The sequence below is a fragment of the Delphinapterus leucas genome, chromosome 10 (genome assembly GCF_059928025.1).
Source record: "Delphinapterus leucas isolate spDelLeu-1000000601 "Yukka" chromosome 10, BTC_Dleu_Yukka2, whole genome shotgun sequence".
In the NCBI taxonomy this organism is placed as follows: domain Eukaryota; kingdom Metazoa; phylum Chordata; class Mammalia; order Artiodactyla; family Monodontidae; genus Delphinapterus; species Delphinapterus leucas.
The window spans coordinates 104,183,182-104,205,158 of NC_143138.1; the positions used below are offsets into that span (position 1 = coordinate 104,183,182).

Sequence of the window (21,977 nt, forward strand, 5' to 3'; positions counted from 1 at the left end):
CCGTGAGTCACTCTGCTGTGTGACTCTGATAGGACACCAGAGGTGGAGGATACTGCTGGACTCCCGTAGGTCTCCAAGAGGCTCCGCCGCTGGCCCTGCTGCGGGAGGGGAGCCCACCTGGCCACAGCCTGACGGCAGCCTTGTGGGACGCTGAGCGGGGAACCTGCTGGGCTGCACCCAGGCCCTGGCCACAGAGACGTGGCTGCGAGCTGCCAGGGTCAGGTGGGAAGTCCTCTCCGCCCGGCTTCTCGTGCTGACCAGATGCCTAAGGTGCGTCCAGGCGGTTCCGGGAGCTCCCGTGGAAGCACGGACCTCAGGGCACCCATCGCTGGCCCTGGACACCGGGGTGGTTCCAACGCCGAGGCTGCCGCCGTGCCAACAACCCTACACCACCCTCAAGGCGACACACGCACTCATCTCGGGGTGTCGACCCAGCAGAAGCACCCACAGCTGCGCTGTCTGGCCTCCAACTCCAGCCATCGCATGGGTATTTCTCTGCAATTCCCTGATGCATCAAGGCTGTGGGGCACTTTTTCATGCTTCCTGGGCTCCCCAGAGGTTTCTGACATTCCTGTGTCAGCTCGAGGGCGGTTTGTTGTCTGCCCATAACCCCCAAGCTGGACCTAGAGGGAAAGAGAAACTCTTTGTAAGGCAAGAGTCCCTGGGCCCTTCCTGGAGCCCGAGGATGAGGGCGGAGAGCAGGGCTGAGGTGGAAGGAGACCGGCCGGATCCTGACGCCTCTGTCTAGGCTCCTTGATCCAGCTATGCCTGAAACGTCCTCTGGGCTCTTCTGTCACACAAGCCAGCACTCTTCTCGCTTGTCAAGTCGAGTAGGGGTTTGTCCCTCGTGCTGCAGGGTCCTGGCTCGTGCAGGGCAGGAGTCGGCGCCCGTCTGGGTCCACCCTGCCCGGACTCCTGTGCTCCAGGAGCCTGGAGAGTCATTCCAGGGTGACGTTCTGGGGGCCCACCAAGCCCTGGGGAGGAGGTGGATTGCGGTGGGGAGCCTCCGAGTCCCAGGGCTCCACCAGCCCTCCCTGCTGTGGTCTGCACCCTCCTCATGGCCGCGTGTGTTTTGAGGCTGAATAACCATGTAATTGGTTTATCCGTTCCATAGCCAAACCTCGGCAAATATGTTTTTCCTAATTAGTTGATGTTTATTTAACGGGAACAACCAGTCCATTAAATTTAATGAGGCAGGTTGTCAGATACGAAGCGGAAGTGTCTTCCTTAAGCGCGACCCGGCCTTGGCAGGGCTGGGTCCCGGGCCCGGGCCGCGCGGAGCTCCTGGTCTGGGTGCGGGCAGACAGGCAGCGGCGTGGGTGTGTGCGGGCAGCCCTCGCTCCTGGCCCCCTGGCCCCACGTCTTCTCCACTGCATGACACCCTCTAGCCTGGATTTCATCCGGTCCGTCTCCCCAGCGACCTCCAGGCCCCCGGGGGAGGGTCTCCCGTCTGCTCAGCACTGCACCTCCCGTGCCAGGGCCATGACTGCCAGAGTGGACGTTCGCTGCCAACGCTCGTCTGAGTAGCTTCAAGACCCCTCCTGCCACCTCGGTTCCCCGGCCCCCCAACCCCGACGTACCCTGGACCCTGCCTGGTCTCCCCACGTCCCTCCGGCAGGCTTCACACCCCCACTGCCCGCTTAGCGGGCGGGAAGCTCTTTGCTCAGGGAGATCCAGGCTCTGCTGAGGGGTCGCCCCTGGGCCCGACAGCCGGCGGGAAGCGAGGGCCGGCACCCTGGACCCACGCCCAGGCGCGAGGCTGCACCCTCCACCTGCCTTCGGAGGCTTCGAGCCGGCGGGGCGGGGCGGGGGGCGGTGGTGTTAGAACAACGTTCTGGTCCGTGTGGAACAACAGAAAGTACAGTGAATTATGAAAGCCCTAACAAAACACACCGTAATCCTAAACCCCCGAGAAAAGCACGGGAACGTCTTGGTGGGCACGCCCTGGCCTGGCTCCTTATTTCCACCTGTGTACAGGTGGTGTTTGTTCCTCCAGACAGCGGGCTCACGCAGCTTCCACGACTGAGTTTTGAAACGGACTCACGCTCCAGGCTGAATCACCATCGTCAGTGGCCACAGAGCTGGCGGGCGGAGCACGTTTTATTTAACGCGTCCTCTGCTGCTAGGCACCTGGTTATTTCCAGCGTGTTGCCGATGTCACTGACACTATGATACACCCAGTGGGGCCCAGCTCCCCAGAGAAGCCCCCTCCGGCCACTGCCCAGGCCTCTCCCGAGGGCCTCGCCAACTGACGTCCGAGGTCGGCTCTCCTGCTGCACCAAGGCCTGGGGCACCGACCAGGTGTCAACGTTGCTTCCCAGCACCCGGATGTGGTGAGGACGGCAGGGTCAGCTCCTTGGGCCTCCCAGGCAGAGAGGAGCCTGCAGGACTTCCATGAGGGACTGACCTTGGGGTCGGCACCTGCCCATCAGGGGAGGGAGCAGAGGGCGGAGGCACAGCTGGGCTGCTCTGGGACGCGGCGCGGCAGCCCGGCCTTCGTGCCGCTCCCCCAGGCAGTCGCTGGATGCAGCTCTGGCCCTCCAGTGTGACTCTGGCCAGGTGGTTCCTGAGCACAGCGACTTCCCCGAGGGAGCGGACTCAGGTCAAAGGCTGGACGCCGGCAGGATTCTGGGTGGCGGGCCCTCTGCTCTCACACTTGCTAAGCACTGACCATGGGCCACTTGTCACACAGTCCCGGGAGAAGCGCCTGTGAAGGCTGCAAGGCGGGAGGAGGGGGGCCATGGGCCGCGGCCACATCCCTTGTGGTTCCAGCTCCCTGAGCCAGCTTCCACTGGGTGACCTGTGCCCTCCCTTTGTCCCTCCGGCCCTGGGTGACGGGAGCTTCATGCTACTGCTAAGTTCTGGGTTATCACAGCATCCCATCCGAGGTTTTAGTTCCTCTACCTCTTCTGGGGCCAACACCCTGGACTCAACTCCTCTGTTTAAAGAATCAGTGCTTTCTGGCTCCTGGTTGGACCCTGGATGTCACAGCCAACGTCATGACATTTAATCCCCAGCCCCAGGGTAGGATGGGTATAACTCCCCAACAGTCACACAGCCAGGGCCTGGGCCCAGAATGCCTGCCTCGAGGTCCACACCCACTGGACACAGCCTCACCTGTGCCACACTCTCTCAGGCCCCACTTCCTGCCACGCACGGCCACGTGCAGGGGCTGGAGCCGCGGGCCCACACGCAGGCATGTCGTGCACAAAGGCCCACACACGTACACACAGAGCCCGCACCCTGAGCACACGCAACCCCCCACCAAAGTGACGCTCGGACACACAGCCCTACGGCCACAGTAGGGGAGGCCACAGAAGCTTGGTTCCGGCGCCAGGGGAGTCCGGGGAACGAGCTGAGGTCCAGGAGGGAGCCAGGGGCACGAGCAAGTGGACAGCACGGCTGGCTGCCTGTGAGAGACACAGGCACAAGTGCACACGTCTGCTCACACACAGGGACGTACACACACACAGGCACAGGTGGCCAGGTGCAGACAAACGGGTGCACATGCAGGCGCTCCGAGGCTGCCTCCTGGGTGGGAGAACAGGGTCTGAGACTAGGAAGCTGGACGCGGCCCTGGACGCCACGGGCTTCTGACCGAGTCTCAGAAGGGCCTCGGCAGCTTCCAGCTGCAGGGTGGCTCTGATGTCACTTAGGGTCAATGAGCCGGTGACCTCGCAGAGGGCCCCTCGCTGGGCACCCTGCCACCTACCGGGCTGCTGTGTGTTTCTGACTGTTCCCCGGTGTGCTGGGGAAGCTGACCAGGACCTCTGGGTGGGCATCTCCTTGGCCAACGTGCAGCTGGGCTGACTCGGCTGTGGGGCAGCTTGCCCAGCCCCCTGGACACCGACAAGCCCCGCGGACCTCCAGCTCCACACGTGAGAACTGGGGGATGCGCCGGGGCTGCAAAGCCGGCATCAGGACCGCTGGCTCTCAGCTCCAGAGAACTGCGGCAGGAAATCAGGCTCACCAGCCGAGCGTCCCCCTCCTGCCGCCCACACAGCGCTGGGCTGGCAGGTGCAGCCGTGCGGTCAGGGCGTCTCAGCGGGGGTCCTGCCGAGGGTCAAGGACTGGCAGGTGGGCGCTGACCAAGCAGAGTGCACACCCCAGCCCAGCCGTCACCTGCCCTTCTCGACCCGCATCCCTTGCTCAGTCTGCAGAATCACCAGCACCCAAGCCAAACATCCAGAAACCGCCCAGGTCCTCCCCTTGCCCAGTGAAGTCCAGTCCTGCCAGTTCCAGCGCCTGAGGCTCGGCCTGCTCTGTCCCCAGACCCACCGCCGGACCCCCTGAGGGTCACTCATGACCCCAGGTGTCTGCAAGGCTCTCCACTTGAGCCCACCTCCCCCTAAGGCCAAGGCGACACCCCTCAGAGGGGCTGGACTGCGCTGGTCCCTCAGGAGCACCTCCTCCCGGCCTGGCACCCACCCCTGGCCCTGCGCCCCAGTTGTACTCTCTGTGCACAGTCTGTGCCCTGCCCCCGGCCCCCATCTGGGCTCCCTCTCTCCCAGCCTCTGGCTGCCCGGGAGCCCTCCACCCGGCGCTGGACTCAAGCTCCGCCTGTCAGGAAGCTGGCCCGCTCCCCTGCTGCGTCCCGACGAGGAGCTGCTCCCCTCGCGCACCTCCGCCTGCTCTGGGCACGGCCAGGCCCGCACCCGCCTGCCCCACTGGCGCCGGCGGGTGCCCATCCTCCAGCCTGACCTGGGGCCGCGCTCCAGGAACGGAGGCGGCAGCAGGCCCGCCTGGCAGCCCAGACACGACTGAAGACGAGGACGCCTGCTTTATTTGTCTGCGGACAGGGGCACACACGCTACTTCTCCAGCACGGGGGCATCGGCGGTGCCAGCAGGGGTGCCGGCGCCTGCGGTCTCTGGACTGTGGTCCCACAGCGGGTCCCCTCTTCAGGCTCCAAGTCACTGCCAGGCCCGGAGTGGGCCTGCGTCAACCCTACAAAGGAGAACAGAGTTCAGGCCCACCAGGAGTGTGCGTGTCCCCCAGGCTCTGCTCCACGAGGGCCCGTTTCACAGAGAGGGTCCTACCCCGTGGGTCCCCAGGCCTGGACGCGGCCTCCTCACCTCCATGCCCGGTGCCCACACAGCACGTGCCCGTGGCCCCCCGTCTGCACCCTGTGCACACGGTCTTGCCCGGAGACGCAGCTCTCCTTCGCCCCTCGAGGTCTCCCCTCTGTTCTCTTCTCAGCTCGGAGTGAAACCGCCTGGAGAGCCCTCACACCCAGGCGCTGGCCCGTGGGACACAGCACCTCGTGGGGCTGGAGCTCGCCCCACAGCCCTGGGGAGGAGCCTTGCGTCTAAGACCTGCTCCCTCCCTGCTGCCCGGCAGCTCCCAGGAGCAAAGTGCTCTCAGGGACCCTTTAAAGCCGGAGGCTCCTGAGGTGAGACTGGCGGGGCCTGGGACCTTGGGGAGCTGGCAGGGAGGGTCAGGAAGGAGGTCCACGCCTCAGGGCAGGGCCTCTAGGACAGCCTGCAGTGCCCCCAACATGGGGCTGGGGAGCGTGTGGCACCCGGACCACCATGACTACCTCCACTCACCAAAGGCCGGGCCCCGTCAGGCCAGCACAGGAGTGGCTGCCCTCTGCCCCCTCAGCTCTCCCCCTTCCACAGGGCAGCCCGGCCCTTTCCACGACCCCTACCCTGCACCCTGGCCTCTCCACCCCCCCCGCTGCGCAGAGGTCAGGACGGGTGGCCCCCCTGGACAGCAGGGCCTGACTTGACCAGTGCTGACCTCGGACATGGCCTAGCGGCGCCCGCACACCCCTCCCCGCCCACCGCCACGGAGCCCAAGGCGGCGGGAGGCCGCAGCTGACGCCTACCTTGTGCGCTGAGCCGACGCAGTGCTGGTAGGCCTTGGCCAGGTCCGCACACAGCAGCACCTCCTGCAGGTGCTCGCGGTAGCAGCGCAGGATCTGGGCCTGCAGCCCCGAGCACACGGGCTCCACCCTGCGGGGCCTGCGGAGAGGAGGAGGCAGTCTGGGGCAGCGCCACGGGCCAGGCATGGGGGCCGCGGCGTACGGTCGCCCCCCAGAGAGGGGCCGAGGTGGCCCTCGGCGGACCCCCCCCCCGCCCAAGGCCTCCAGGGCGCCTCCCGCCCGGGTGTGGGCCACCATCGTCTCCCCCAAAGCTGTTTTTCTGATTTCAAAACTAATACATGCACAATGAGGAAAACCGGAAAAACACAAAATGTTTAAAAAAAAACTAAGGTGTTCAGACTCTTACTTCCTAGAGAATATCACTGCAGCATTTTAGAGAGTTTACTGTTTTTTCTGTCTTTGTTCAGCAAGGTAGGTTTAGAACCTAAAGTTAGACTCTAAACGTATTCATCTGAAGAATGATTTTATGTTCTCTTCTTAAAAATACGAAACAAAGATGAAAAAGGGAAATAAAGTTTATTCTCATCGGTCACCAGGGTCTTCTTCCTGACGCCTCGCCTGCCGCCCCTCCCGCCCTCCCCTCTCTCTGGACCTCACACATGCTCCCCTGTACACGCACCCTCTCACACTCACACGTGTGCACACATACACACGCACATGCACTCACGCCCCCGAGCTCCTGCGTTCGCGGGCTCAGGTCCCTGCTCCCCGCGGCTCTGGGCGGGGTTGCCGTCTCTCACCGCCCGCCCCGGCCCCAAACCAGGCAGCAGAGGGCGAGGAGGCAGGCGGCTGGCCCAGGTCCCACACTAGGATGCAGGGGCGCCGGGACACACACTCACAGGGTTTCCATGGTTTCTGGTAGGTCCACCAGGAACCTCGGAGCCGCGGCTAAGCCTGGGCCCCGTGTTGCCCTCCCAGGCTCGGGCGCCGGGGAGGCCTCGGCAGCGGAAGGACCCCTGCTCCTGTCACCCGGGGCCTGCAGGTCGACAGCTCCCCGGCCCCGGTTCTACTTTCAAAAGTCCAGCCTTGCAGCAGGTGCTGGGCTAGAATGCTGGTTTTAACACAGCTCAGCCTCCCACATCCATCCGTTAAGACCAGGAACAGAGGGCTCAGCGGCTCTCGTTACCCAGCTGCGGCCGACACGCCCAGCGCCACCATCCCGGCAGCGATGTCCACGGGACTCCGGGCCCCGCGTGTGGGCTTGGTCCTCAGGCCTGCTGACCACACGCTGCAGCCCCCTCCCTTCCCACCGCCGCCCCCCACGCCCGGACAATCCCTGACGAGGGAGAGACCGTGATCAGTCAAGATCCACGGCTTGGACGGAACTGAGGGTTTACAAGTTGAACAGGCAGGAGGCGGGGTGGGGAGCAGCCACCACGCCCACGCTCAGGTCCACGGCTCCAAAGGTCAACGCTGTGCTGGGAGAAACGGCCCCCTTTCCCCGGAAGGCCCTGCCCACCACCCAGGATTCCACTGGGTCCTGAGGGCGCAGCCAGGGGACGCAATGGCCCTACAGCGCCACACGGCCCTGCTCCTGTCTGCGCAGTGCACACGGGCTCGGAGGCTTCCTACCTGAGGGGGACGCGTGTCTCTCCTGGGCGCTGGCCTTCGTACAGGAGAACAGACGGGCTCCCAGGCTCACCCTCTCCTCCCGGGCCCTGGGGTCCCCTCACTGGGTTCCGTCTGCCGCTGTAGTGGGGTGACCGCCTGGCTGCCCAGTGCTTGCAGGATGCCCCTCCCTCCGCGTTGAAAACCCTTCTGCCACGGACACGTCCAATGGTGGGCCTTCTAAATGCCTCCGGACGGGCATCTCCTCTCTGCTGCCCTCGCCTGGAAATAGCTCCCTCTGCATTTCCCTCCGTGCTCCTCCGTCCCACCTGCCCTTGGCGGGGAGTCCCCGAGGCCGCATCTTTCGGGCTCCGTCCTGGCACCCGCCGGCCGTCCTCCCACACAGACCTCCTGCTCGCCCGGCCCTGCGGCCCCTGGAGCAGCAGCTCCCATCCAGCCCCGCTCCCGACGAACAGCCCCCCACCCGTGGCCCTTGAGGGTGCGGCCAGCAGAGCTGTCAGAGCCGCGGGTCTCATGGAAAGAGGCGTCCGGGGGCAGGACGGCCGGCAGCCTGGCCAGTGATGTGGGGCTCGTCCTGGAGCCGCACCCTCTCCAGACCGACGGCGGAAGCGACTCACCCGCTGGCTGTAAGTGGGCAGAGCAGTGGCTTCTTAACTCTGCCCCCCACCTTCTGTCTTCAGGTCCCTGGACCAGGGCCCCTGTGCGTTCTGAGGGCAAACCTCTCAGAGCACCCAGGGGGCTCCCAGTTCAGGAGAAACAGAGGGAGGGGCCGAGCAGAATCCAGCCCCTCACACCAGGGTCACCCGTGGGCCTGCGGACGCCTCTGCGCTGGCGTTTGTCAGCCACAACACGAGGAGACAGGGTGTCAGGAAAACGTCAATCGCGAGAAATTTCACCTGTCTGCCTGCAAACAGGCCGTGAACGGCACGGGGCAGGGAGCAGGCGAGGCTGGGTCACACAGCTGGGGCCGCGGCAAGCCCGTCCACTGCATGCAGAACGGCTCAGGCTTCATCGGCTGCCTGGAAGGTACCCAGGGCAGTGACCTCTCCAGGGAGGGAGAGAAACCCTGCCCCGCCCCCACCCCCCGCAGCTGAGGGACATGTTAGGATTCCCGGCTGGGAGGCTCTGGGGGGTGAACGCTGGCCCACTCAGAGGTCAGCTCCCCTTGCTTGCCAGCCTCTCCTCCTCTGCACGAGGGGCTGAGACGCCAGACACGAGCCTGCAGGGTGCGGGGGGCGGAGAGCGGGGCAGGCATTTGGCAGAGAAGAGCGACGACGGGAGGCTTTGGGGCTGGGCCCAGGTGTGGTGCTTCACAGCTCACGGCTCACCCAGGCCCGATGGTGCTCCTTTCCCAGGAACCTTAAGGCACCCATCGTGGGGTCCCTTCTCCAAGGAGCCAAGAGACCCCAAGCAGGTGCCCTGGGGGCCAGTGGGGGGCACACAGGTTTTGGGGGCTTTGCCACGTGCTGCTGCGAGTTCAGGGTCGGGGGCGAGGAGGGCCCACTGCGCACCGCAGACCAGCACCGGCTTGTGGGGTCAGCTCTCAACACCCACACGGGACCCAGCTTCCGGCTCTCCTCTCCGACGGCCCTCGGGGCTGCACAGTGACAGGCACAGAGGCCACCAGGCGCTGTGGGGAGTGAGGGTCTCACACGGGCCAGCTGGCCTCGGCACCGTGGCCACCTCTGGGAATGGAAACCATGACCCCAGTGCCACCTGTGAACCGAGCTCTACCCGCTGGTGGAAGTGACACGTTTCCAGAAGGAGAGTTGTGATAAAAGGCTCACACGAGCCAGGAATCAACCCTCTCCTCCCTCTGTCCAGGAACCAACACTGCCCAGCAACCAGGCAGAGGGAAGAGCTGGCCTGGGCGCTCCGGACCACTGCCCGCGGCCCCTGCCAGCTTCGGGAGACCGGCCGTGTCGCTCTCACTGACAGGCACCCCGTGCTGGGAACCCGGCCCCCCCAGCCTGCGTGGGCACAGAGGGCCCTCCTCCCTTTCCTTTGTCCCAAACACGCTAAACTTCTCCCCCCAGGGCCAACCCCAGTCGATCCCAACAACACACACCCCAAACTCCAACGCTTGGACCCCCCCACTCCTGGTTCCCTGGAGACTTCCAGCCTAGCACGTCACCCCCAACCCGCCAATTCCTCACCACGTTCACCAGCGAGCGCCAGGGAACCCACTTCCCGCCTAGTTTCCATCTTGGTGAGTGGAGTCCCTGTCACTCCAGTGACCTACCTAGTCAGAAACCGGGAGCCGCTCTAGGCGCCTCCCCTCCCCCCCATAGATGCCTCCCTCTCACCGTCTAACTATAATGTTTCTGCTTCTCTGCAATCCAACGGAAAACCGCAGATGTAGCCACTGCAACTCCCAAACAGCCGTCACCCTCTCTCTCCCTGGGCCTGACCCACCCCACCTGGGTGGCCCTAGAGGCCACTGCTCGTCCTCCCGCCTCCCCCTCCTGCGTCCCCCCTCCCCGAGGCCTTCAGTCCCCGCGGACGCTCGCTCGCTCCTCTTGGCCCCTGGCTCAGGCCTGCGGAGGCCAAACCCGCCCGTGCAGCTCTGCGTGGTTCCCAGAGCGCCACCCCCGGGCCACAGTGACCCTTCCAGAAGGGCCCCCTCCCCCTCTGGTGCTCAGGCCTTTGGGGCCCAGCTCTCCTAAGCTCTCCGTGCCACTCCCCACTCAGTCTGGGGTCTGCTTCCTCGTCCCCCTGCCCCCCAAGGGCCACCAGCACCCTAAGGGCAGACACCCCTCCTCAGCATCCCAGCCTCACTACCCCTGCCTCCTACCTAGAGGAGCGGTCCTTCTGCAGGGCCAAGGGCACCCCCATCAGCCACCCCTTCTCTCCCCCAGCACCTGGGTGGTCTGTCTCAGTGGCCCTTCTCTCTCGTACCTTCGCTATTCCACTCTCTGCTGAAGACACACTCATCTCTGCAGAGTCTAGGAACCCGGCAAACCCAAACCACTTCTACTCCTGGCCCTCCCACCCCCAGCCCGCTCTCCTCTCCCAGAAGCTCTGCCCGGGGCTCTGCTCCCACCACCCGGTCCAGCCTCACAGGTTCTTCCTGCTCAGGGGCCCATCGCAGCCCACCTGTCCCTGGAGGCTGGAGGCCTTGTCCTGACTCCGCTCCGCTAGCGCTCTCCCACCACGCATGCCCCCGAGCCCCACGTGGGGCCCCCGCTATTCCCACAGTTCTGCGCCAGACTCACGGCCGGTGTGGTCACTGCGGGACGAGCGGCCCAGTGGGTGCCCACAGGGACCCGACACCCTCATCCTCCTGCACCTCGTACACTGGGCACGTTGTCCCCGACATCCCCATAGCCCACCCTCTCCACTGCGAGCACTGATTGTCCTAGAACATAGAGCAGCTCACGGGTTTCTGCAGCTCCAGGGAGGTTAACAAACCCATTTCTGGGGTGATTCAGCGCGCTGGACCCTGCGCTAAGCAGTCCCTCCCGTCCGCGTCTGTCCCTTCTCTCCGGCCCTGCTCTCCCCCTCCCGAACTCGGGAGGTCCCCTGTCCGCGGCCAGTCTGTCCCCACAAGGGTGCAGGGCCCGGGGCGGCTCGGGGCTGCAGGGGAGCCCATGATGGGCGTGGCCTGGAGGACCACCCTGCCACCTTGCCGCGAGGGCACCAGGACGGAGGGGGACACAGCTTCGTGAAACAGCAACTGCACATGCTCACCCATCATTCACCCGAGTCACACAGCAAGGCCACCAAGGCCACTGGGGAGGGACCTGCCCTCTGCAGCCCCCAGCAACTCCCCTTCGCTCCCGGCTCTGCCCTCCTTACCCCCGGGGGCGGGGGTGTGTGTGGTCCGCATGGGGGGTGGGGGAGCCCAGTGAAAGGGACAGGGCTGAAACCACACCCCTGCAGGGAAGACACGGCCATGGCCCTGGCCCCAGGGAATTGGACCCTCACACCGTCTGAAGTTCTCGGTCCGCGGCTGGGAACTGCTCTCAGCTCTCCTGTGGCAGAGCTGAGACGCTCGGCTGTGCCGGCCCAGAAGGGGCGTCTGCGGCAAGGTGTGGAGACAAGGCCCTGGGAACCCACTGTGCACGTGAAGGCCAGCGGGTAGGGGCACCTCCCCCAAAACACGCCCTTCCTGGAGCCTCAGAATGTGACCTTGATTGGAGATGGGGTCCTGGCAGGTACCGTTAGTCAGCATGGGGTCACGGTTGGGCAGGGAGGCCCCTGATCCCACGTGGCTGGTGTCCTCCTAAGAGGAGGAGAGACACTGACCACGGACACAGACCAGAGGAGAAGCCACGTGACGCCGGAGGCAGAGGCTGCAGTGATGCGCCTACAGGCCAAGGATACCAAGCCTCCCGGCAACACCAGAAGCTGAGCAAACGCCCGGGAGCCCTCCAGCTTCAGAGAGAGCCGGCTGTGGGCCACAGCAGCCCCAGGAAACAGGCAGCCGGTCATGCAGGAAAGCGCTGAGTGCCGACGGGCAGAAGTCAGTGGGAGGCAGACGGCTAACCAGGCACCTTCTGACAGACAGAAACACGCATCTTGTGTGACAGAGGCTCCGCGGTAAATGGCTCAGGTGGGAGGCCTCTCGTCCCAGGTTGCATCTCAGGCCGGGCCTGAGGTCCAGGTCATTCTGAGGACCAGTCCCTGCCAGGTCCTAACCCGGCACAGCAGCCCATCCTGCAGGTGGGGACACCAGTGTCAGAGGGGTTAGGTGACTTGCCCAAGGCCACACAGCGAGACACAGAGCCAGCATAAGAGCCCGGTTATCTGGCTCCACGCTGCATCCATTTAACTCCACGCCAAGTTTGGAAAATTCCCCCAAAATTCCAAGGTAAAAAGAACCAAGGGTACAGAAAAGAAGCAAAAGACACATGGGATTCAGGCTCCCAGGGGAGCCAGAAGTTTGCCAACTGGAAGGGCCGACACCGGCCAGTGCGGCCGCAGGGGCGCCCGTGCCAGCGCGGGGCCGGGCCCCCTCCGAGCTCACACAAGCCCGGCTGCGCACAGGCCCGAGTGCGACGTCGAGCACGTCCCTCTGTGGGCCCTGCTTCACTGACCGACATCTCATCACCTCAGCCTTCTCCCATTACCACCGCTGGTGTGGAACTGGGCCATTAGACATCTTCCTGACACTTCATTTCAGAGATGCGCTGGCGGGGGTGAATGCACAGAGCAGGCTTTCTATCACGGCTCGGAGGCGAGGTGCGCGGGTGCCACGGAGCTGCACATCCATCTCTGTCAGGACCAGCTGAGCCATGGGGCAGGCTCCGCGGCGGCCTGGCCAGGGCCCAGGGGCTGACGAGACCAGCTGCTCGCTGAGGACCCGCTTCGCTGGCCACTGCCGACCGCGTGCCACTCAGCCCAGGCGGGTGGGGCCCAGAGACACGCCGTTGCCAGAGGCCACACGGGACCCCCCCGGGGGGGCAGCTATTCTGGGAGCCCAGGCCTAGCAGAGCTCTGCTCCTGAGGAAGCGAAGCGCAAACTGGCCCCCATGGCTGCTTAGCCAGTGACAGGATTCCTCCCTGGGACTGTCACTGCACGCACACATGCACACGTGCACGGAACAGGGAGGCTGCTCCTGGCTTTGGTCCTTTGTGAAAAAGCCACAGGGGAAGCACACGTCCCCCCCCGAGGAGCCTCCCGATTCACCAGACGTGTGGGGTAGACGCAGCCCAAGGAGGCGTGGGTCGCGGGGGTCTTGGGGGTCCACACCAGGACCACTGGAGCCGCAGAGCCATCCCTCACGGTCCCTCAGCGGCCAGGGTGCTGGAGGCTCCAGGGGAGGGAGCAGCAGCCGCAGCGCCTGAGGACCCCCAGGACCCCGTCTGCCGGCATCCTCTGGTTTCCCTTCCCCGAGGCCTCCCTGTCTCCTGGGCAACGGCACCTGCTGGCGGGTGTCCCCCCCCCCGGTCTGCCTCCCCCACCTCCTTGTGACACACCTGGGGGGCCCCTCCAAGCCCTGCTGTGCCCCCTCCTCCCCGTGCAGGCCCGGCCACTTGCCTGCTGCCCAGGGACAGGCCGGCACCTCCTGCTCTCATGTAAGTTCTCACCGAGGCCCAGAGCCCGCAGGGACCCCGGCCCACGTCCCTCTGCTGCAGAGCCCTGGCCCCAGGAAGAGCACGGTGCCACAAACACTGGCTCAGGCCTCCTGCCTGTCCACGCCCACCTGTCGGTCCACAGTACACGGAGCGGCCGAGGCCACACTGAGGCTTCTTTGCCTGCGGCGGGGGTGACACGGCAGGGGCGACAAGCCCCCGGGATGTGGCCGCCTTTCAAGGCGCCGCACAGGGCCACTTCTTGGGGGGTGCTGGCTGGTGTCCTGGTGGCAGGCTGCCATCAACGGCACCGTGTGAGCCGAGGTCCTGCGTGCACTCCCTGCCAGCCTCCGTCCTCCCGGCCCCTCTGACTGGAGCCAAGTGTCCCCGATCGACTGTGCCACCTCTGCTCACCCACGAGGGGCTGGCACGGCTCACACCTACAAGGGCGCCCGGCGGCTGGGGCCAAACTTGCACGGAGCGGCCCCATTGGACTGGGAGTGCCCCGCGGGCAGGGACCAGCTCACTACCTCTGCGTCCAGGGTCCCCGCCGACGCCGAGCTCAGCAGATGACCCAGCCCAGGGAGACCGTGTCCCCCTGACCGTCCAGATGTCTGCCTGGTCCAGCCTGTTGCCTCTGTGGCCTGTGGGTAGGCCCTGGGCCTGCTCTCCAGCTGCCTCTGGACTCCACTTCCTGGGGGAGCCTCCCCGTGCCCAGCCCCGAGGGTGGGACCCTCGCAGCAGCCAGAAGCCCAGTGTCGACTGGAAACCAACAAACCAAGGAGCTTCCCTCTGGGCTGGGCTGGACCAGCAGAGTTAGGTCGCGGCAGAGTTAGGTCGGCGGAGTTAGGACCTAACTCTGGACGCGGCAGAGTTAGGTCGGCGGAGAGCATAAGCCTCAGTGCAGGACGGCCAGCATTTCCCAGCCCCCGAAGAGGTTTGCGGTGTGGTGTGGTGTGCTCTGGTGACAGGGGACACAGGGACAGAGGCAGGAACTAACTTCCGACGCCGTCGGGTGAGACTCAGGCAGAAATACCCCCTGGTGACGTGAGCAGGCACAGCTGCTCCTCCCTGGGCCTTCCCTGCAGTGACTCTGAGGCTGGGCTGCCCCTCGTCCCTGCTGTGATGGGACCGAAGCCGAAGCCTGGAGCCCCTGGGCACCCCCCACCCCTGGTCCTGCCCGGCCCTTGCGTCCGGCCCCCACAGGCCTCCTCCCACCCGGCCCCTGCGTCCACTGACTCAGACCCTTCCCGAAGTCCTGCCCGCCGCCGGCCCAGCAGACCTTATCCCTCTACCCGCCACGCAGCTTCCCCCCCTCAGCCTGCAGAAACGTGTCCTCAGCTGAAACCTGACACATAATCTCAGTGAAGAAACAGGTTAGTGCAGAGCTGGCGCGGTGGGGTCTTCACAGGTCCGTCCCCCGCTCTACGGTTTCCCAGCACATTTGGAAACCACAGGGGCCTCTTCCTGGCTGACCCGGGGTGTTCTGAGGGGCGTCTCTGGACGCTGGGGCTGATTCGCTCTGTGGGCCACACCCCCGTCCACCGTCGCCGACGCAGGAGGTGCAAAGGGCCTCAGGGCGTCACCCATCCATGCACCTCACACGTCGCCGAGGGCAGGGAGGGGCCGGAGTCTCCATGCAGGAAGCACCGGGACGGTCAGCCCCCTCCTAACCCCCATCTGCGCTCTGAACCACAGCTGACCCTCAGCAGCATCAGAGTCGCTTGCGGTCCCCAGAGTCCAGCAAGACCCTGGCGCCACCAGATCCGAGGAGAGGGAGACAAAGCCAGGAGGCGGTGGACGCGGCCCCAAGCCGTGCAGTGCTGGGCTGGCTGTGCTGCCCGTCAGCCTGGAGTCACCGAGCACAAAGCACGAGGGTGGGCGCCCTCCTGCCCTCCTGCCGGAGGGGCCGCAGGGAGTGGGTGGTGCAGCCCAGGGCGGGGAAGCGGCCAGAGCAGTGGTGAGGGCGGTTCACACTGAGCACAAAAGGTCGGTGACTGAGCAAGTGAGGGTGTAGCACGTGGAGGACAAGGGAGCCAGGCCCGTTGAGGAGGGAACCCCACACGTGGAGCAGCCGCAAGAACCCTAGTGCCGGAACCCAGGGAAGCCGTGTGGACTTCACATGCTCAGACACACGTACGCATGAGTGTGCGGAAACTCACACACGTAAACGTGCATGCCTGTGCGGGAGCACCTGGAAACACTGACAGCCCAGCAGCAGCAAGCACGCCCAGCGCCCAGACCTTGGTTTCTAAGCACCACTCCGCAGTAAACAGAACAGAGTGGAGACGCGGCTGATCCCAGGGCTGGGGCCGGAACACCTGTGCCAGAGAGGCAAGGCCGCTCAGAGCGTGAAGCCACACGTCGAAAGGACAGAAGAGTCTGTCTGAAGGCAGAATCCTGGGCCACGTGAACAACAACATAAACGAGGTAATTTATTACAACCCAACAAGGCACTGTGACTCCCTGACTCTTTCCTAACATAAACAAACACACGAACACCTCAGTGGGGGAGAAGGGAAACTCTCCCTTTAATTCAATTCATAAACGTAGAGGAAACGATGGAAGTAAACAACCGCCATGGGCCACCCCGACTGTGGTGGCTGGTTCAGGGGACAGTAGTCCCTGGAGGCCGAGGCTGAGGCATCAGGATCTGGACACACCCTGGAGAAGCTCCCACAGAGCAGGGATCAAGCACAAGGGGACACAGCCTGTGCAGAGAGACCAGGCAGGCCCACCGTGACCGGGTCACGGTCCACATCCCTAGTGGACGGATGGGACCCACCAGGAAGGGCACGGCACCATTTGGGGGCCCTTCCTGCCAGGAACGCACGGCCTGAGGCTGGCCATGAGGAAACATCGGGCGGACCCAGGCTGGGGTCACCCTTAAGGAGGAGAGGCCTGTACCCTTTTAGACTGTCAAGGTCACGAGAGATAGAGAAAGACCAAGGAACTGTCCCCACTGGAGACTGATGGTCACGGAGGTGCAGCACAAACTCCTGGGCCAGAAAGGAAAGGGCTGTGGCGGGCAGCCGGGGGTGTGCCTGTGGCCTGCGGCTGAGTCAGCGAGGGTTTCCCGACTGGAAGAGCTGTGTGTGGTCACGGAGCACGGTTCTGGTGGTCTAGAATACCTAGCGGCAACAGGTCACCATGTCAGGAAAAGACAGTGTTTTTGTCTAGAGGGAGGCAGTGAGGACGCGGCAGGCTCTAGTGTGGCCGATCGGGTACCTGGCTTAAGGCAAGTGTTCTTATTCTTGTGACCTTTCTATGGGTTTGAAATTATTTCAAAATAAGGATGGCAGTTTGAGAGGACTGAATGTATTCAAAAGGATGTATTTATCCCAAAAAAGAGCCCACCAGGTTTTCCTTTTTTTTTCCAGCTGGGAGTGGGAGAGGGAAAGTTTGACAAAGTGATTCTAAATTCATTTGAAAAAGCAAGTTGGAAAATGATCACCAAGGTAGAAGAACTTGCTCTGATGGATATTTAATATTTTAAATTAGTGTAGCTGTGTAATATGTCTTATACATATCTAAAACGTGCAGGCTTGGCCCCAGAAAAGAGTCCAGAAACAGGCCCAAGGAGTTAGCGCAGGATTGGGTGGACTTTTACATCACTGCTGATGGGACAGAGGGCTCCCCATTTGGGAGAGAACCAAGGTGGACCTGTACGTCACACCCCACACCTAAGAAACCACAGTGGGGTCATGTGCTGCACGCCTTAGTGGGGAGTAACTCATAGCGGTACTCATCCTAAAAATATGGGTATGGTGGGAAGGAGGGCCTTTGTGATATCACCTAAGTCACAAACAGAAACATCAACAAAAATGCACTGGGTCCCTATCCCCCCATCAACTTCCAAAGGGCAAAAATTAAACTCAAAAAAGAGTCACAACAGAAATAAAAGGTTAATAGCACTGTTACACAAAGACCTTTTAAAAAGAATTAATAAGGAAAAAAGGGCGAAGGCCATAAGTAAGTAATTCACAAAAGAAATGCAAACAGCTAGTAATTTCTGGAAGGGTTTAACCTCACTGATCCTGGAAGAAATGAGGAAGTTTAAAAAAGAGAGGTTTTGGGGCTTCCCTGGTGGCACAGTGGCTGAGAGTCCGCCTGCCGATGCAGGGGACGTGCCCTGGTCTGGGAAGATCCCACATGCCGCAGAGCGGCTGGGCCCATGAGCCATGGCCGCTGAGCCTGCGCGTCCGGAGCCTGTGCTCCGCAACGGGAGAGGCCACAACAGTGAGAGGCCCGCGTACCGCAAAAAAAAAAAAAAAAAAAAAAAACAAAGGTTTTGTTTGTTTGGTTTTGGTTGTGAGATTGGCAAAGATGTTTTTTAGGAATATTGTTAAAATCCTGTGCTTGGGGAAACGGACACCGTCCAGCATCACTGTTCAGAGCGAAAGTTGGTACAGGACCTCCACTGTTCTGGAGAGCGAGTAAGGAAAATGTAAACACATAAATATACACGTATAAATACACTGTGTGTGTGTCTGTGTGTGTGTGTGTTCTCTGACCCAACAATTCCCTCTACAAGCATTGAAATAAGTGCACGACGACAGATAAACCTATTTGTTGCAGTTATTGTTACATTGGTAAAAAAAAGATCAGAAGACTCCCCAGGATTCATCAATAAGTGATCGATTACATAAATTCTGACCCTCCAGAATAACAATGTGGTATTAAAAGTGAACATGTAAATGCACATTTACCGACATGGACACAGGCCCACAGAATGCGGACGAGGGAGGTGGCGTGTGTTTCCACGAGCCCGCTTAGGTCCAACCGTGTGTGCTCAGCTCAGAGTGACGTCCCCACAACTTAAGCAGGCGAAATTTGGGCTTTTTTAACTCTTTAATACTTTGATTTTTTACAATATTCATGTCTCATTTTTCTAAGCAGAAGACAAAACTATTTTTCATTTTGAAAAACTGTAAAGAGACATAATCATCTGGACATTTTCATCACTGATGACTTCAAGATGCTCCAGTAAATAGCAAATCAAACAATATACAGACACCACATCCACACGTTATAGATCTGGATGGACTCTACAAGTGCACTGCAAGTTATCATGTATATCTGAACACACACACACATAATCAGAGGGGACGAAGACAGGTGGGTGTGGAGTGCAAAGCAAATGGGTACGTGCACAAAGTAGGAGCTAAATCTTTGTTGAATTAGGAGCAAATAAAGAAATGCTTCTCTCTGAAAAGTCTGAAATAGAAATCAAGATGCTCACAGCGTGAAACGAATGCACGCCTATCCTGGTGGATCTGCTATGGGACCAACCGTAGGGCTCCGGCACCCCACCTGTCCCATCGCTGCTCAGGAATGGGAAGGATGTGACCGTTGCCTTCCCCGTGGTCACAGGCACCCTCTCTCCTTGCCCCTGGCGCATGCACCCGCCCCGCCGTGCACACGCAAGCACACACACTGAGAGACAGGCTGGTACAACAGGCTGAAACGAGCGTGAATCAGGGCAGAGACACTCGGCTGTAAAAGCAATCAGCCACACAAGGACAGGACGGCAGCCTGAGCTCGGCACACTTCATCTGCTACCGCTAGAGCCATCATCCTGAAACACGTCCACTCCCATCAGTTCAGAGCTTCCCAAGCCTTCAGAAAGGGCCCAGACCCCGGCACTCATGCCCTCTCCCCTCGGGTGGACTCGGAGGACGCGGGAGGCTGGCAGGACCAGCCTGGGCAACGGGCCTCTCCTGACCACTGACGCTGTCCCCTTGGGAAGCCCGTTCGCGGCACGACTGCCCGTGATCCTGTCCACTGAACGAGTGAGGTGACGTCGTCCAGGTGCCTGGGCCACAGAGAGCATCCGCTGAGTGCCAGGGCCTCCCTCCCGTCTGCCTCGCAAGCCCACAGGAGCTGCGGCCCCTGCTCTGGCTGGGCTCACCGTGCGAGGTGTCGCGTGTGACCCACTCTGCACAGGCCAAGCACACACACACCGCACGGGGGGGGGCCAGGCCTTCCTGCTGTGGAATCTACGTGGGCTCCTGGGCCTAAGCGCCGGCAACTTCCTGCCACATCGGCCCCAAGCGAAAGCCGGAGCCCAGCTGTCCCCACCCGACCCAGCACTGTTTGGCCCTCTCTGGAATGCATTTTACGTCCCGAACAGTTCCGTTTCATCTGTGTTAGCGACGTGCTGTGCTGCACAGTCACCCTTCGAAACTTTCCTTAATTCCTCGAGATGCATTCTGCTACCTTTGAAGAGATAAACACAGCTTCCCTGCTCATTTTTACCATATGGAAAGTGTCATAAATTTTATATCCAAGACAAATGGCAAGCTTTGTATTATAAAAGCCCTATTCTTCCTGTTATAGCTTCAACCAGACTTTTGGCCTTTGCTTAAGTAGGCATTTGGACTGAGCTGCACATGGTTCTGAGCTGATACACAGAAGCTACAGCAACAAACCCTGAGAGCAAAGAGCCTTTTGTCACCATGGTTCCCACCCTACACCCTCCAGCCAGGCCCCAGACGTGGCCACACCTTGTTTCACCGCGCGGTGTTGCCCTCCTTCTGGGATCTCAGCGGGGGCACTGAGGACTAGTTACCCTGTAGGTCAGTGTCTGGAGGACTTGACATCGTGAGACTGGGTCAGGGCGGATGGGGCTGCCTGCCCGGGAGTGCTCATACCTGGCTCAAGATCACCTAGTGGTCAGCGTGGCACAGGCTGTGCTGGGCCTCAATGCCCGGTCCCTGGACGGAGGGGGGCTCTGAAGAGTGAGAGGCACAGAGGAAGGGGCATCACAGGGAGACCAGGGCCCCCTCTGCTTCATGCCAACGCTGCCGTCCTGCCACCAGAAACCAAGATCCAGGCGGAAACAGCGCCAACGGCTGCGGCTGGCATCCTGCATCACCCAAGACACAGCGGGGGACATGCAGTCACCTGGGAACGCCAGAGCCACGTTCAAGATACACGCTCTTCCCAAAACGACTCCCAGATCTGAGCAGTCGTGTCCTTAAAACAAGGGACCATGTGTCATAAACATTTTTCTCATCTAGGACCGAGGTGACCGTATTTTTTACTTTTAAACCATTTTATATTTCTAACCCATATTTAGAAATTCATACCTGCCTGAGGTAGAAGCTCGTTCACCTGACAAAGGAGACAATGTCAAAGGAAAGAAAGGGGCAGCACACTCCCTCAGCGCAGCTCTGACAAAAGCAGGGCTGTGACAGTGACGCCCTAGGGGACGGTGCCAGCCCTGCTGGGGCCAAGGACCCCGAGGTGACTGCTATGAGCCAATTCACCGGTCAGGCCACTTGCAGGACAGGTGGGGAGGGAAATCGTGTGTCCGCTCAAGCGAAACTCCGGGGCAGTGGGACAACTGTCCTCATGAGACGCCTGAAAGGCTGTCCATCCACCACGGGAAACTCACAGAAGACTGGGAGAGCCAGAGTCAGAGCGCCACGACCCCGCTAGGAGCATCTCGCAGGAGCTGGGGGTCGGTCTGCCGGAAGCACTGCATGGACGGTCAGTGGGGTCCAGCTGACCAGGCGGTGGCAGCGAGCTAGGACGGCGCTGCGGCCAGCGAGGGGCTGCCCACGGGCCCTGTGGTTTTGGGGGTGCCTCCACACGGTGGCTCACGGCCTCCCCTCATTTGTGCGTGTGTTGGGTGGGGGCAGGGGGCAACAGCGGGAGTGACGGTCTGGGGACACTTTAAAGAGTTCCTAGGAATCACAGCCCAGGGTCTGCACCCTCAGCTTGCCGGAGACTGGACTGTGGAGAAGCCTTGGAGTAGCGCCTCTCGATTCTCTGCGGTCTGACCACACCAGGAACACAGGGCCTGTCCTGGACGATACAACCAGGGTCCACTCCAGCCTGGACCCACAGCCGTGCAGTGAGGGCAAGGGAAGCCCCAGGGTGGCACGTGGCCAGCCCATACCACACACACCGCTTCTCTGGAGGTGGACCCTCAGGACAGAGAGCTCCTGGGTGGGGTGGGTGGAGCCCCCGACCCTTCAGAGCCTGCAGCCTTTCCCCCAGGGGTCTGGAGGCTGCCGGGATGCTAACACGTAACCACGAACCTCTCATGGACGTGCTGGCAGAGGCTGCAGAGATCACCCTTCCTGGAGCCCCCGCCCTGGTCCTGCAGCACCTGGCACCTGGAGATGGTGCGGCGTCCCGGGAGGTCAGCAGAGCCCTGCCCTTGTCGCCGCCGAGGGACGGGAGCCTGGTCCACGGGGCCCGGATCTGAGGGGCTCTGAGACCTACACAATAACCGCTCGACTGTCCCGAGCCCTCAGCAGGGCTGCCTCTCGGGAGGACAGGGCGTGCGGTGCTGGCACAGATGACCACGTGGGACCCTAAGCAGGGCTTTCTCTCGGGAGGCGGAACAGGGAGGCAACAGACTTGGAAGAATAAGCCCAAGGATGACGCCGCTCAGTGGTAACCCCTTCACTGACTGAAAAGGGAAGATTCCTCCACTGTAACAGCATCTAATCCCCAGAAGCTGATCTAAAATGTGACACTCCAAGAAAAAC

At 62.1% G+C, this 21,977-nt stretch overlaps 1 protein-coding gene across 1 annotated transcript in view; it reads right to left on the bottom strand.

The window, feature by feature from the left end:
- Positions 1-4,761: 4,761 nt before the first annotated feature.
- CHCHD6 (coiled-coil-helix-coiled-coil-helix domain containing 6) overlaps positions 4,762-21,977 on the bottom strand; it is a 125,837-nt gene continuing 108,621 nt past the window's right edge. The window contains exons 7-8 of the mRNA XM_022562497.2: positions 5,830-5,965; positions 4,762-4,946 (exon numbers count right to left, since the gene is read on the bottom strand). Coding sequence (XP_022418205.2) covers positions 4,941-4,946; positions 5,830-5,965 — 142 coding nt within the window. The 3' untranslated portion in view covers positions 4,762-4,940. The remainder of the gene's footprint in view (positions 4,947-5,829; positions 5,966-21,977) is intronic.